At 37.2% G+C, this 16,207-nt stretch overlaps 2 protein-coding genes and 1 long non-coding RNA gene across 3 annotated transcripts; 1 reads left to right on the top strand and 2 right to left on the bottom strand.

Moving 5' to 3' along the window:
• Positions 1–3,586: 3,586 nt before the first annotated feature.
• On the bottom strand, positions 3,587–14,174 carry bel (ATP-dependent RNA helicase bel). The gene is made up of 8 exons (XM_076528879.1): positions 13,621–14,174; positions 12,984–13,065; positions 11,973–12,547; positions 11,288–11,760; positions 10,912–11,216; positions 10,535–10,834; positions 10,188–10,451; positions 3,587–10,080 (listed from the first exon to the last, which is right to left on the bottom strand). The coding sequence occupies exons 1-8, from the start codon at positions 13,663–13,665 to the stop codon at positions 9,989–9,991; spliced, it is 2,136 nt and encodes a 711-aa protein (XP_076384994.1). The 5' UTR covers positions 13,666–14,174; the 3' UTR covers positions 3,587–9,988.
• On the top strand, positions 13,062–13,936 carry LOC143263963 (uncharacterized). Its single transcript, XR_013037249.1, has 2 exons — positions 13,062–13,177; positions 13,276–13,936. It is a non-coding gene; the product is annotated as an uncharacterized LOC143263963 (long non-coding RNA).
• A 291-nt stretch (positions 14,175–14,465) lies between the features above and the next one.
• Positions 14,466–16,150, bottom strand: RpL8 (ribosomal protein L8). Its single transcript, XM_003699451.3, has 5 exons — positions 16,047–16,150; positions 15,625–15,772; positions 15,276–15,417; positions 14,880–15,193; positions 14,466–14,697 (listed from the first exon to the last, which is right to left on the bottom strand). Exons 2-5 carry the CDS (start codon positions 15,760–15,762, stop codon positions 14,518–14,520), a joined length of 774 nt encoding a protein of 257 aa, XP_003699499.1. The 5' UTR covers positions 15,763–15,772; positions 16,047–16,150; the 3' UTR covers positions 14,466–14,517.
• Between the last annotated feature and the right edge of the window lie 57 nt (positions 16,151–16,207).

The raw sequence follows: 16,207 nt of genomic DNA, 5'->3' as shown, positions 1-16,207 counted from the left end.
ATTATGGTACTCTGCAAAGCAGATATCCAAACAAAGACCCGGTTTATCCGGGCACGCCGGACAATAAAATTGCCCCTCCTTCCTCAGCCCTTTCGAATAACAAACTCTGCACCTTTTCCGTATTTTCTTCCCTCCCTCGTGCCCAGACATTCTCGGTAAATGTACATTCTGTCCCGCTGGTTTGGGTATCACATCCAGACGCGGTCTATTCTTATAAATTAATTTATCAATGACAGCTTCCCGAAATTTCAGCAACGTCATTTTCGTCCTCGTGTGCTTCCTGTACAATAAATATGCATTGTTCAGCATAACGTGAAACATATGGAGACCAATCTTGACCCGCCACCGAACCGTTTTCCTCTCGCACGCATAGTACCCTAAGAACTGATCCGCTCGCTCAGTTCCGTTCATGTACTTATTGTATTTCTCTACCAGCTCCGGTTTTTGTACATGTTTACCAGATTTCGATTGTACTTTCACGATGTCCGCTTTGTACTCGGATGAAATCATCAGTGCATCTCGTTTGTCACGCCACTTTAGGACGCACACACCTTCAGGGGTGTAGCGAGCGTCCACTTCGCCCCTTCCAATCGTCTTATTCACAAGATCGGAAGGACTCTTACAGTTCGGTCTGAGAATACCCGTACAGTACGTCTTGTACTGCAACAGCTCCCTAACTAACGGTACATTCGTATAAAAATTGTACAAAAACAAGGAATGTCCCACTTGCAGAAAGTCCGCGAGCAGCGTTTTAACAATTCTCTCTGCGTGACCATCAAGGTCTCGATCACAATCGATTAGGGTTCTAAGTACGACACCATCGGGCTCGGTGAGCATGTAAAATTTAACTCTTTTGCGTGATTTACTTCTTACGTTCGGGTGAGAATACAACATGCATTCGTCCAGGGTCAAGTTTTTGTTCGGGTAATATATCTCTCGCATGGTATCGTTGAAATAATTGAGAAGCGGTTGGACCTTGTTCAAAGGATCCGAAGCTCCCGTTTCCGCGCTCGTGCAAAAATGCAGGGAACATAAAATACTTTGAAACTTGTCGCGTGGCATCGCGTTCGAAAATGGCGGAAAAACGTACAAGTCATTCTTGGTCCAGTAATGTGCGAAGGAGGGTGCCTGTACGTTCGCTGCTAGAAATATTAGCCCCAGAAAGACTTCCAGATCCTCTCTCGTTATGTCCCTGAAGTTCTTCATCCGTGATTTGGACGGACTTCCGGACCGCAGTTTGTGGCCCTGAATATTCGTTTCGCGTAATACTAAATCGAAGAACTTGTCGTTGGCGAGCAGGAAGAAATAATCGATGGGTTCGTCGGAAGATGTGGATGTTATTAGACCGGGGTTCCCCGTGAACGGGACATTAGAAGTTATGGGCCGTGTTGTGTTCCATGTGACCGAGGTTCCCGGTTCAGGCGTAGACGAAGCAGAGCGGGAGAGCACCGACTCCTGATCGCTTTCTTCGCTCTCCTCAGACATGTCAGTTGAGGAAATATCAAAATCGAAGTCCGAATTGTCGCTCTCGGTGTCCAATAGGACGTTCACGATCGTCTCGTCTAATAGCATGTATCGTTCATTGTCGGGTTTCAATTTTTTGATCGTCGACGTTGACGGTTGAAGGTCGAACGATGCGTCGATGTCCTCGGATGTTTTTCTTCTTGGCATGACTGCAAAATAAGATCTGTATTCCAAAGACACGTTCATAAACTCGAGATTTTAATAAACCAATGTTCTTCAATTTACAAATTTTTCACAAAGTTACTTATTACTATTATTAAAAATTACTATTACATTTTAGTAGTACGTGGTATTTAGTGATACCTTGATATTTTACTCAACAACGAAAATTAACGAAGCAATTAATATTTGTATAATGCTAATAAAAGTGGAACAAATGTATTCGTAATTAGAAATTCAGACACTCATTGTCAGTCACGAAATCCGTAAATATAAACGAAAACAACTTCCAACGATTTTACATTTCATATCCTTTTAAAATCATGTTAAATCAAAAATTTGAATAGGAACCGATAAGAAACAGTTTAGAGTACGAAAATAGTTGCAACTTACCTTTAAACGAACAAAAAGCAGCAGTTTTATAAAAGATCTCTGAAAATTGCGCTTCAGCGTGCTGTTAATTTGTATACAACGCGAATGCAAGGAAAATTCTTTTCCTCTTGCCACATTTCTTATAACAGGACGCATGACGTGAACGCCACGTCATCCGCCATAGAATAGAACCTCTACGTGACGTTCACGTACACGTCACCCGTAATGAATGTTAATCGTACGATGGGAGACCGGGCTAGGTTCATTGTTACTCGAATTCGGAACTTTTCGGAGACGTTCGCGCTTTGTCGGAGGCGGTCGGATATGGTCGAGTACGCTCAACGGCAAATCTAGTTACTCTAGGGAAAATGGCAGTTAAAGAGGTCATCAACCATCAGCAGGGATTATACCTAATCTACAACAGGCTTCGTTTCTTGAAATTGATAAATGATAACATTTTTACATGCGTACTTATTTTATTGCGTGCTTTACAGTTCAAAAAAGTGTTCTAATTACATCAGAAGTAATTATAGTTTTTTATAGTTGTATTTTACATTGAAATTTACATTCATAGTTAAAGAAATAATGTTGAATATTAACAGTGATAATTATGTTAAAAAAATTGATAGAATTTTTGAAGTACCATTCTTGTGTGTATTTTAAAATTCAAATTTTCGCGCGCTATCTGTAAAAGAGGCTTGTGCCATCTGTTAGTCAAGTGTGGAAGTATGGAAACAAAAAATTTAATTTATTATAATATACATTTCGAAGTTAATTAGTCTTACCGATGTAATTTGATGTATATTATTAAGCCAATAAAATCAGTGTTTGAATTTTTTCAAAATGGAACACGTGGCGCCATCTAGTGGCAGTATGTGGGAACTAACGAACCACCTGTTTCAAAAGTGTGTAGTTCACCCTGTTCGCCGGAGAGATGGCGCTACTTGTTCCATTTTTTTTTTAAATTCGATTTATATTGGTTTTATTGATTAATATTCTATATATTTACTATGTATTTATTAATATTGATCTTATACTGCTTGCAAGATATTCTGTGGGTTCGAAAATGCGTTCTTATGTGTTCAGAACAATTTCCACACTATACTGTATCTCGTCGGTGATGTAGAAAATGACAGAACGGCAAAAAATTTCCTTTCAAGTCAAAAATAATTTTTACAGATATCTCCTTTTGCAAAATTTTGTCAATATTGGCACACTACGGTTTTCTGAAGCTTCAGTGAACAATACTTTTACAATAAATTTGAAAATTAAAAAGATTTCAATGGACCTAAAAATGCCTAGCCATCTAGCGGTGGAAGGTAACAACTAATAAAACTAACTCAAATATTTTATAATCATAAAAAATAATATTATATAGATTTATTCAGCAATGATAAAAAATTGAAAAATTTAAAAAGTATAAAAGATTATGCATTATTTGTGAGAAGGAGTTAAAATGGTATCATATCTTAAAATATCTTGTATTTTAATGTAAAATACAGGGTGAAAGGAAAAATACTCTAACACTGCATAATCTTTTCCTTCTTTATTATACGGCTCATTTTATAGAATTCTCCTGTCACTTTGCATAATACTATAAATAAACGAATGAATCACTAAATGAATGAATAAACATTTAAATAATATATGTGATCCATCGTCTCTTATGAGGTATTTGTAACAATATTGACACTCTACATCATTCTTCACAGAACACACATGTTGCTTTTTTATCTAAGCACAAGGATGCATATATGATTCCCATAATGCAATCGTTAACTTATTGCTAATGAACGACAAAGTGTATACATATTATGTATGTATATGTATATTTATATATTATGTATTATACACTTTATAAGGTTTAAGTTGACTTCCTCATTGAAATTTCAGACACTTTATTTTTATTGATTCTTTCATTAGCCGTACGACGTACAGTTGTTTTGCGAAATTTTGTTCCTACTTTTCTCGCTTATTTTTTCCTCGGTTCACCTAATGTAGCGTGTAAATGTGCAATTACTAATTAAGAGACCGACAGAATGGTACGTTCACCGTTCCATTTCTTTCCTCTTTCACACTTTTTTCTTTTTTTTTTGCCATTTGCTCGCCATCTCAGTGAAGTAAGATATATAGCAGTATCATTAGAGTTACACAAGTGAATGATACACGACGACGAGCGTCATTCATCGCAGAAAAAGTAAAACACAGCCATTTGAGACTCGTGCCGGAAGCTGTACGCGCTTCCTACCAAAGGCTTGCTCTTTCCTTCGTTTTTTTGTTATAAATACAACTTTTGTCTGCGTTCTCGATTCGACGACAAGCGACGCTTCTCGATGAAATAACATTCATAAAAGTTCAGAAGACATTTTTTCTTTTTTGCCATCCCTCGAATTTGTCAGCCTACGCGTGTGCTCTTCCCATCACGTCTCTCCCTCACACACACACTCACACACTCACACACATACGATTATTCAATGCTTTGTTGTTACTCTTTTTTCCTCTCCGAGTATTAACTTCATTCTTTTCATAACCCTTTAGCTACCAAGATTATAGTGGCTTCTCTGAGCGGCTTTCTGAGACGAAAAGACACTATAACTGCATTAATCTTTTTCACTCTTCATGCTCAATTATCTTCTAACGTTTATCAAGGAAAATTCTATGCATTTAATGATTAAAACTTACAACGATTTTTCATAAATTAATACCTTCGAAAGAACCTTGGAAATTACGTTTTTAAAACAATCTGCATTAAAAGGGTACTAAAATATCTCGTACGAAGTGCGATGTGGTAACTTTTAAGTGTTGATCATTACATTTTCCCTAGCAAAGCTCTTACAGCACGAGACATTTTCGTATTTAATAAAATTTTCCAGAATAAACGTTTACATGGTCTTTCCTTAGGGAACACTTCCGTTGTACAACCAATTACATAGTTTGTAATTACAAAAAGATCGCAGCTAAAGGGTTAAACGTTGCTCAAAGTAGATACGCGTACAATTTGTCTGTCTCTCGCAAAGAGCAACACGAACAGCGTACAGAAAATATTTGAAACATGAACAAGATGAAAGAAATTAAAATGAAACTATGATCTACAGCACGCGATGGCAGTCGTGTTTGGCGGCGTGGTCGCGTGCCTAAGATATTTTCGTGACACACTTGTCGCGTGTCTTACATAAAATAAATATGGCTTACAAATGTTTATCTATATCTCTCGCTCTCTCTTTCGCTCGCTCTCTCTTGTATGTGTGCTTTGTAATTGCGCATTCTCATTCGTAATAATGATTGCAGTCACAGTCAAACGCCTTTGTTTCTTCATCATTTTTTTTACACAATATGCAATGAATTACTATTCGTAGCCCCTCTCTTCTCTTCTTTCTTCGCACTACACTTTTAATTCATCTTTGTCTAATCATTTCACTCTCTGAGTAGATCCACAAATGTTTCCTAAGGCTGCTCGTCCGATATACATTAGAGGACTAAACATAACGTTAAAAAAAGGTACTTGTACAAATACACGACTGTCCTTTTTTCCTTGTGTTCTTCTTCGAGAGCATTAAACGTAAAAAATAAATACTTAATAAATAGTGTCGTTTATTACATTACTTTTCTTTTTTCCCTTCGTTTTCCTAAAGACGCTAATTTACGCTCTAAATCATAATACCACGTACTCGAAGAATTTACACGTGTACAAGTTACGAAACGGTGGACATTTGACTATCGCACAAAAATATTTGTCAATTTTTATTTTACTTTTATTTTTATATATGAAACGAATACGATCGTTAACACGTTAAATGCCGCGCATAGTACGATTCGTATGAGCATTTTTTTAATTTAACGCCATATTGGAATTCCTACGCGAGAAGCCTCGCCTCGTTTTCTAAATTTTATGCTACATTATTTATACACGAAAGAATGGAAATTTCAATGTAACTAATCTACTGTATTCATGCAATCTGGAATTTTAATTTTGTCAATTACACTTAATCTAGACGGTTCACCGGTGTCCACGGCATTGAACGTGTTAAAAATAAAATAAACATGTAATCAATGATATCGCGATTGTTTGACGACCAACGCTGTCACGTATAAAAATATTTATAACTAGAAGAGAAATAAGTATGAAAATACTTTCGCGTATAGTTGTTAACTGCATAATCTCTGTCCACCACGTTACTCGTAAATGAACGCATTTACTTCCAACTGCACAAAGACTAATAACTTACACTGACGCGTCATATGTATTCGTTGCCTGAGTGAACGATTGGACAATAGAATCCGGAATTTTGTCAAAAATACGCGTACTTAACACGGAACCATCCCGGCAGAAAAATAACGGCTGACTTCCGTGACCGAAGCGAATGAAAAATAAAAAAAAAAAAAAGAAAAAACGAAAATATAAAATTCGGGATAATAATGTCCAAAAGTCACCTGATTCTTTTTTCCTATTATAATAAAATAACGCAACGCAATTTTGCGCGTATAATATACAGTACCACCTAGGAGATACATTGTTCGAAAAAAAAAGGACTCAAGTAAATAATAACAAATAAGAGTGGTACTAGTAGTAGTAATAATTAATAGTAGTAGTAGTAGCACTAGTAGCGGTAGTAGTAGTAACAGTATTACGGCAATGACCTATTTTATCCTCTTAACAGACTAAGGTTCGAACTGAACGATTAAATTGTGCCGTAAGTAAAAATTGTACACTATATTTATAGAACGGAAAAGTGGTCGAATCACTTTTCGTTGTAGGTTATGTTTGTTTTGTAATGTTCTTGGCAGGGCCTCCGAGTGGACATAACGGACTCGACGATTCGAAAGAAATCATATTAGAATTCGAAATCACACGCACCATATATAGTCGGAAGCCAACAATTATTATTCGTTAACGCTATCTGAAAGTTCTAGTTGAAATTAATTATTTTTCCCCCTCGGACGAGGGGGCCATTCACACCCTTGGTCCACGGTCACACGGCATACGATTCACGCACGCGATTGCACTATAAATCTATTAATATAACAGGTATAAGTATGACATGTGTAAAAATCCTGTCAGTTGTCACGCAAAAAGTTGAATTTGTACTTTTTCTCGCATAGATTAGGTAAGAATCCGACATTTTCTTTTTTTTTTTCGTTTCGTTTCTTTTCTTTTTCTTCTTTCTTTCTTTGCACGAAAAGATATCGACATTCTATAAAGCCCTACCAACATCATCAACCAGTAATGACGCGTTTTGTCGTTATCATCTATCGTTTAATGCGCATTTTTTATTTATTTATTTATCCGTTTCTTTTTCTTTTTTTTTTTTTCTTTTAAGTAGAAACAATGCCCCAAAAAACGTGTTTTCAGGACCGTGTTAAGAGCTAGCGTTCAGCCCTCCCCGATCGGACAACAGCCACGTTATTGTTTGATGTTATTACTTTTAACGACTTTTAATATTCCCGTTCCCGGCTCAAACAAACTCGAGTTTGACGCATTCCTGACATTCAATACCGTTTAATTCGTACATTTAACATTTTGTATCTCGTTAAATTGTTCATTTATCAATTCGCATGGAAATTGAATGTCACAAGATCGTTCGATATCACAGTCGTTTTTCAATTATTTTAACGTTTATGTATTTTACGAATATCACGTGGCGTGCATGCATACATACGTAACCAGATATGTATGCATACACGCGTGCATATATTTATTATATGTAGCGTTATCGTACTGATAAATACAGTTATAAAATATGAGTGCGTCCTTAATGCTTCCTTATTTCAAAGGGCTTGCTTTGTTTTTGTATAGTTTGCTTTTATTCCCCCTGGTAAAGTTGAGCGAACTAACGATGTTAGTATCGTTGCTCTCCTTTTTTTGAAGTTCCCCTCTGTAACTGCAACCGTATTTTTGTTTCTTTGTTTACCCGTTTTTTAAATGTAAGCTTTCGTTCTCGAGCACTCGCATCCAGTATTGCAATCTTAAGGTTTCTTTTTATAACGCACCATACTGTTACAGGACAACGTCTTCGTTACGTTTAGAAATTCTAATTAGAGTACATTAAAACTCAGGTACCACCGTACCTGACATTCGCTGAAAACGTTCCAGCCTACTCTAAATACAATCATCAAAGTTTTAAATAAAATAATCCTTTCAAATTAAAGAGTTACAAGCAATAAGTTTACAGCATTCAATCTTTGAAAACGTACTTATCGTTAACAGGACGTGACAGAAATATTCTTCACATCACGAGAGAATCATAGAGCCAAACGAAGAATTTTCGTTCTACTGCGCATGTTTACTACGCACGTCTACTCTGATTGGTTCTAACACACTCCGTAGCCAAAGGTAACGCGCATGCGCTCCAACGTTTGCGATACTGAGCGCGCATATCGTAAGTCACTTGAGCGGTATACTTGCACAAATTTATTGAACTAATCTTCACGGCCATGTGGTCTTCATACGTCACAAGTATACTTGAAGAATGTCTGTGTAAGGTTCTTTTGTTTCTTACACATATCTGTGCTTTTATTCACGTTCAAGTACACTTGCGCACACATGACCTGCATAGTACAGAAGTTCATACATTAATGCCTGTACAGTCAAAATACTTGTGCAATATTATCATACACGCGTATACTGGTGCAATAAATTTTTGCAAATATGCGGCTGAAGTATGCGAATCGTTCCGAATTTTTGTCCCACCATAATGTCAAAAATTCGGAATCCTTATGTAATTACTTCTTTCCGTTATTAATATATTTCTGTTCTGAATTCTGAACTCAGCGTCGACATGCGATTACTATAGTTCTCTCGCGAAGCGAAGTATACAAACGAGATTTCTAAAAGTATTCTAAAGACGCAGCCTGTGTCGTTATCCTTCTCGTAATATCAAAGCTCTCGACTACTGGAAATTTTGCCAAAGTTTAGTCGATTAAACCATGATATCGCCGGCGCAATGTCGTCTGTGTCTGGGGACGGCAAAACAACAAAGTACCATTCGTCGCTGGACTATAGTAAATTTAAAACAGGAATCGTCATGAAAATCTATGGCGATGGCGATATGGCGTATCCGGGGCGCCTAGTCAAATATATGTGCGTATATATATATGTATATATATACAAATGCGTGTTTATGTATATACATATATATATGTTTATTTAAAAAAAAAAGAAGGAAAGAAACAGCGCCATTAATTCAAATGAAACTACACAAGTTACTGGCCATTGAGGCAAGAATAATAAAGCACTTGTGCATTTAAAGCTCTATGATTACTGGATACCTAGACGCCATGATTCTCGTAGATACGCCCACCACGTCCTTCAAAAAATTGAAATAATGAAGCCGCGATAAAGCTTCATAGTCTCGACAGGAGTTCTAAAAAATTTCACTAAGTTTCTCCACCTACTATGTTGTCGTGTCGTTCGAATGTCCTATCTAGACATTAAACGATTGCTCGACTTGTTTTCATTTAGTGATTATACTACTTGTGTTCTTCAACACGCACGGCAACGAAACTTTGGATGGATCTTATATCGTTATCTATAGTAGCTGACAAATCCCTACTGTCTCTTGGGGCTTTCCCATGAAATGAGATCATTATTTTACACGTGATTTCCCGTTTGCTGATGTTCTAACGATGGAATTGCACTTAGGATTTGTCAATCATGTCTCGTCGCACACGAATAAAAGTATTTATGGAATTGAATAAACACAATTAATTGGTTTTTCTTTAGTTTGAAAATTGTAGTGCACAGGCAGTTAGAGAACGTGATGTGTTTATACGTGATAACTGTTGTCTTTTTTTGTTGTTGTTGTGTATACGTTATTACGCGCGCAAAAGTACGTGCGTGTTGTTACACCATGTGTATGTCGTACGTGTCTTTCTTACATATATTTGAATTTATGTGTATAGTAGTAAAAGTGGAAATAAAGACGGTGGTGATGATTTACTTGCCCCACCAATCAGGACCGTTACTGCTAACGTTGTTACTAGAGTTGTACGATGAATTATAGTTATTTCCATAATTTCCATAACTTCCTGCAGGAGAGAACAATTCGTGCGTGTAAATATTTTCGAACATTGTTTATATAGCGAGATTAACGTATCAGTACCCGCATAGTTGCCAATCACTGATCGGTACTCACCTCCATAACCACCAGGTCTACCGGAGGAACCATTATTGCGAGCCGATCCAGAACTAGGTTGCTGACGATAATCTCTTGCACCGAATCCGCCACTAAATCGGCTTTTAGTACTACCAGCTCTTCGAGATCCACCTCCAGAATATCTTGCTTCGGCGAACATCTCATCCAACCAATGTGGAAGTTCTTGATTGGCTTCGAGCAAGAGAGATACCAAATCGCGCACCAAGTTAGAATTTTTATTATTGAAAAATGATGTTGCTAGACCTATTGTAAAAATTAAATTATATTATTACTGTTAAAAAAAATGTGATAATTCACTGCAAATAAACATAAGACTGAGAACAGACCTAAATTTCCCATACGGCCAGTACGACCAATCCGGTGAACATATTCTTCCACATCTCCCGGTAAGTCGAAGTTTATCACATGTTTTACATGTGGAATATCAAGTCCACGGGCAGCTACAGCAGTCGCAACAAGTATTGGTGCCTTACCAGCACGGAAACGGCGTAAAGCGTCTTCTCGTTCACGTTGTGTTCGGTCACCATGAATACTGGTAACCGGATAGCCCATCTGATGTAAATATTCTTCTAACATATCCGCGCCTTTTTTCGTTTCCACAAACACTAATGTTAATGATTCAGCCGCTGAAATTTTAAATAATTAAGTTAAAGGTCGCATAGCAAGATTCCACTGTGTATCGATTTAAATTTCTACAACTTACAAGGATCTGAGAAGTTGCTGGCCTGAAGAAGATCAAGCAAATAAGAACGCTTATCTTGTTCTTCCACCCATACAATCTTCTGAGTTATATTTTCAGATGTAGAACCAACACGGCCCACAGCTAAAAAGATATAATTACTCAAGAAGTCTCTTGCCAGCATCTGAATTTCTTTCGGGAACGTGGCTGAAAACATTAGAGTCTGTCTCTCTCCGGTAGGAGGCATAGTATCTTCTTGGACTATACGTCTTATCTGTGGTTCGAAACCCATATCCAACATACGATCTGCTTCATCCAAAACTAAGAATCTAAGAAAGAAAATAACCTCAGTATTTAGCTTAAATCAATGGCTGTATCGGTTATAAAATTTAATACTCACCGGCAGTTATGTAACCCAATTTTACCACGTCCCAGCATATCTACGAGACGTCCAGGTGTCGCTACGAGAAGATGGCAGCCACGGTCTAATTCTCGCATTTGATCTACAATGTTTGAACCACCATAGACAACAGCAGGACGCATACGCGATCTGTACGCGAATTTCCGTGCTTCGTCATATATTTGTGTGGCAAGCTCTCTTGTAGGTGCTAATACTAGACCTAACGGATATTGTTTACGCTTGCCAGAAGAAGTGCCATGTACTGGCGGTGGACGCGGCCCACTTTCATAAATCTGATTCAATATTGGCACTAAAAAGGCCGCTGTTTTACCGGACCCTGTTTGGGCACAGGCCATAACATCACGGCGTCCGATAATGATCGGTATCGCGTATTTCTGTACTGGTGTTGGTTTATCATAACCAGCCAGAGTAATGCTATTCTTTATTATCTCCGTCAGCTTAACTTCGTCAAACTGCAAGAAAGAAAAATAAATTGTACACAGGATGTTTTAAAATCTACACAGTCAAACTTCAACAGTATATAAGTACTCTATAAATAGAGTGAACATTTCAGTAATAATAAACATTTGTAGATGTATATGTATACTGCATTTTTTCTTATAGAATATGGTGGTGAAGCTTGACTGTTCAAGTCCGTATAGTCGTGATTTATTTTGAAACTTACAGATGTGATGTGAGGAGGTATATTATCTCCAGTAGCCTCAACTGGGATATCCTCATATTTACTAAAGTTAATGCCAGTATTGCCAGTACCGAATAACTCCACCTCCAGTCGTTCATCTCTGGTAGTGGGAATTGTCCAATCAATTTCAGAGTTTCTTCTGCCTCCTTCCCTATCGTCCTTCCATCTACCGCCGCTGCTCCCCATTCTGTGATCGTTTCTACTTTCTTGCCAGCGCTCATTTCTAGGTTCTTGCCAACGATCATTTCCGGAGCTAACCGGGCGATCCCGTTCTCGATCGGAATTGGGATATCTAAAGTCTCGTCCATTCTCTTGAGTAGGAGTACGTCTACTGCGTCCACCGAAGTTTCCAAAGTTCCCAAAATCGACATCGCGGGAGGTTCGTGCGTCTCTATAAGCTGAACCACCACCGCCGCCGCCGCCGCCACCACCTCCTCTACCCCTGTCGCGATCTCTTTCTCTCTCCCTTTCACGATCACGCTCTCCACCTCTGTCCCTGTCAGAAAATGGTCTCGAGTTGGAAGAAGAATGATGTTCTCCACCTGAAGGTGTGTTACCTATAAACAATTAATAATTCAACTTATCAAACATGTCTATTGACCTCATAACCTAAATACTTTCAAATGCAATTTCAAAGTAATTAATGTATTATTGCAAATCTGCTGGAAAGTTCTGCTGATACGTATGATATATACAGTTCATACTCACTAATGTGATATGTAATATGAACATTCATGTATGAATTTTAGAACTTACAAAGAATACGCTGGCATAGATAGATCTCATTAACTGACACACTTGCTCAAGTGTCATTTTTGATATATTAATTGAATATAATATTGCTGTTCTATATAACACAAACCTACAGCAAATACGTTACACGGTATTCATTGCTTATGTTATAGACTGTTCATATTACAAAGAGTAAGAAAGTTTAATGGTTATAAGACAGAATTCTCCAACGAACTGAATATATTGTAGTTTAATACTAACTTCCAGATTTGTTTCGCAGGTGCGGTGGTACGTAGCGACCCCCACTTGGTTGGCGGGAGCCCTGCAAGTCCAGACCAGCTAACTGAAACAGAAAACAGAACTATTTAAACTCACTGTTATTACAACATCAAAATATGAACATCATATAGAAAAAAACACATTGCCTATATATGGAAAATCATAATTATGAAACTGTAAGTTAAGCACATGGAAATATGCAGTTAATTTATTATCAATAAATGAGATTATATACAAAAAGCATATGTTTTCTGAATAATTCATCTAATGATAGAAATTTAAGCACGATGAAAAAATAATACATGAATACGTCATGGCACGAGGTATGCTGTTCCCGGAATTGGTTGCCGCCATTACAAAGCTGTACGTCACAAACGAACCTAGTGATGACCTGGTCTATAAAATTTCTTGATTTTAGGAAAAAGACGCTGAATCAAATGACTCGTAACGGTACAGGTTATAAAATATAACTTACGCACTCTTGAAAATGATTGTAAAAAGTCGAATCTCGGCAACACTATTGAGTAATAAAAGATTTAGGTAAAACGGATAAAAACGGAAGACGTAGTTCGAAACTACCGTTGTAACAAATATGTAAAACGTTTCATCTTTTTTTTACCTGCTGCTCTAGACCTGATCCATTCTGGTTGGCTGCATTACTCATATTACTCCGCCTCGGTACGTATTTTTCGTGGCTCTGCCTCAGAAGCTTTTTAGCTGTTTCTCGCCTAGACAACCACTAAGCAAAAAATTTCAATTGTTCGCTCCTTCGTTCTCTCTTATCGTTCCTCGCTGATCTACGAACGAAACTTGTCGACTTATGTGAAACAGTTAAAATTACAGTTTCTGCCTGTCGTTACTTCGATACAAAGGAAATTCGAAGACTGGCTACTATGAAAGGCCTCTGGCCACACTTGACGTCGACGCAACAAAAATGGCCGAGCGCCGAAATATTGCTAGCAAGATGGCTGTCGACTGATATCCGCCGGAAATTAAGAAAACTAAAGGAGCACGCACTGTTCGATAATTTTCCGATCGTTTACCATTCTTATTACACTTACGTATTAAATTTTCAAACGAATTTATAGCTTGCGCATGGTATTGAAATAAAGTTCGTGAACACGTTCGTGTTACTTTTTCAATTTACTGTCTGTTGGTACGCTTGCTCGAGATATTGACAATATCCATGTTTCAGAGCAAATTGCTAAACTAAATTCAGACTCTACTATTGTATACAGTAACGGGCAACTGCGCTTGCGAAATGAGTACTATACAGTAGACTTTCGTTATATTGCCACGGATAGAACTATAGCCTCTTGAATACATAGAACTCTTTTCATGCAGTATTTAACGAATTTGTAGATTCGAACATTTGATTTAGAGGATATTTAGATATATTTAAAGGGTAGTAAATTTGAGAGTGTATCAAAATTAATAATAAAAGATATATGAACAACAATATGGTCGTTTTTAAATGTTTTATTTTATAAGTTCAAAAATTTAATCAGTGATCAATCTAATCGTCTTTCTTTGTGTCTGTTTTGCCTCCTCTGATTCTTCCGGTACGACGAGCAGCAATAAGACCGATCTTACGACCAGCGCTAGTTCCACGTTTAACCGTGGAAGCTTTACCAATGTGTTGATGGTTACCACCACCGTGAGGATGCTCCACAGGGTTCATAGCAACACCACGAACCTGAAAAGAAAAAGAATTGTTTCAATCAAATACCTAACAAATACGAACTAATATAAAAGAAACTTTAAAGTCCTTCAGTTAAAAATTTTCCACACATCTTATTCAGGTTTCAAATGTCTTAAACCATCATTAGAAAGTATTTCCTCATAGTTCAATTTTATATGTATCATTAAGTACTGTACCTTAGGCCAGCAATTCCTCTTTGCCTTGTATTTGTGATAAGCACGACCAGCTTTAAGAATTGGTTTGTCAATACGTCCACCACCAGCAACAATACCAACCATGGCCCTGTTGTTGGATGGAATTACTTTCTTTGCACCAGATGGTAATTTTACCCTGGTTTTCTTTGTGTCTGGGTTGTGGGCTATAACTGTGGCATAGTTTCCTGAGGCTCTAGCTAATCTACCTCTGTCACCAGTTTTTTCTTCCAAGTTACAAACAATGGTACCCTCAGGCATTTGACCAACGGGCATCACATTTCCAATTTGAAGATTTGCTATAACAAAATGTTATACATTATTTATCTATACATGTTATGTAATATGAACATAACAACTTGTTTACTAAGATATATTTACCTTTCTTTCCACAGTAGAGAAATTGTCCAGTGTACATTCCCTCAGGTGCAATAAATAATTCTTTACGTGTCTTGAATTTGTACGGGTCACGAAAATGTACCATAGCTAAGGGTGCTCCACGACCAGGATCATGAATAATATCCTATAAACATAATATACTTTTAAACAAATTATCTAAAACAGATATGTTACAAATGAGGGACAGAAAGTCCTCAGAAAGAGCCTCTAGTGATTATTCTTCATTTCCACTTCAGGAGTAGGTGATACACTAAATCATCATATACATATTCCACTATTGTATAATAACAAAGACAAACATTTATAATAGATTTTAATTAGCCACACAAACCTTTACAACTCCTTTAATGTAACCATGCCTTTCAGAGAAGTCCAACGAACGAAGTTTGGGTGCTCCCTTTCTCCTTTTCGTATGGGATCTGAAGACAGACCCAGCACCTTTACGCTGAGCACGAATTACTCGACCCATGGTTTAAAACCTGCACAAAAAACGTTTATAATACTAAATTGTTTATTACAGCAACACTGAACACGTTCCAAAACGTGACAGTATGAGTTGTTGCTTCCGAAAACATAACCTCAAAAAGAGAAAGCAGAATTATAACACAATTTCTTTTATAAACACTAAAATATTTATGAAAATATATACAAAACAATTAAACTTAATCTATTTGCAACTACATATCGTTAGATGCATTTTATTTTTACAAATATAACACGATTTTAAAGCGAACGTAATCATGGGTCACGTACCAAGTGAACCGATACCGAATAGAGGAAGGCAATAGCGGAAGTCGCTCCTACATGTGAAATTTAAATTGGCTGCACTGTGCACTGGTCTGCGCGCCAAAACATTTAATTTTGAAAACGTGTAATGCATACACGAAAACGTTATGTAATTTTGTTATAATAAT

Source organism: Megachile rotundata, chromosome 2 (genome assembly GCF_050947335.1).
Source record: "Megachile rotundata isolate GNS110a chromosome 2, iyMegRotu1, whole genome shotgun sequence".
NCBI lineage: Eukaryota > Metazoa > Arthropoda > Insecta > Hymenoptera > Megachilidae > Megachile > Megachile rotundata.
Note: the sequence above shows the minus strand (reverse complement) of the source record. Positions and strands in the feature narration are given on the sequence as shown.

Excerpts from the sequence above, each read along its gene's own strand:
- RpL8 (XM_003699451.3), bottom strand. The coding sequence starts at position 15,762 with ATGGGTCGAGTAATTCGTGCTCAGCGTAAAGGTGCTGGGTCTGTCTTC. Across the intron at positions 15,418-15,624 it reads ACATTAAAGGAGTTGTAAAG|GATATTATTCATGATCCTGG; the intron begins GTTTGTGTGGCT and ends TTATGTTTATAG. Across the intron at positions 14,698-14,879 it reads AGAGGAATTGCTGGCCTAAG|GTTCGTGGTGTTGCTATGAA; the intron begins GTACAGTACTTA and ends TTTTCTTTTCAG.
- bel (XM_076528879.1), bottom strand. The coding sequence starts at position 13,665 with ATGAGTAATGCAGCCAACCAGAATGGATCAGGTCTAGAGCAGCAG. Across the intron at positions 12,548-12,983 it reads CCTGCGAAACAAATCTGGAA|GTAACACACCTTCAGGTGGA; the intron begins GTTAGTATTAAA and ends AATTGTTTATAG. Across the intron at positions 11,761-11,972 it reads TACCTCCTCACATCACATCT|TTTGACGAAGTTAAGCTGAC; the intron begins GTAAGTTTCAAA and ends TCTTTCTTGCAG.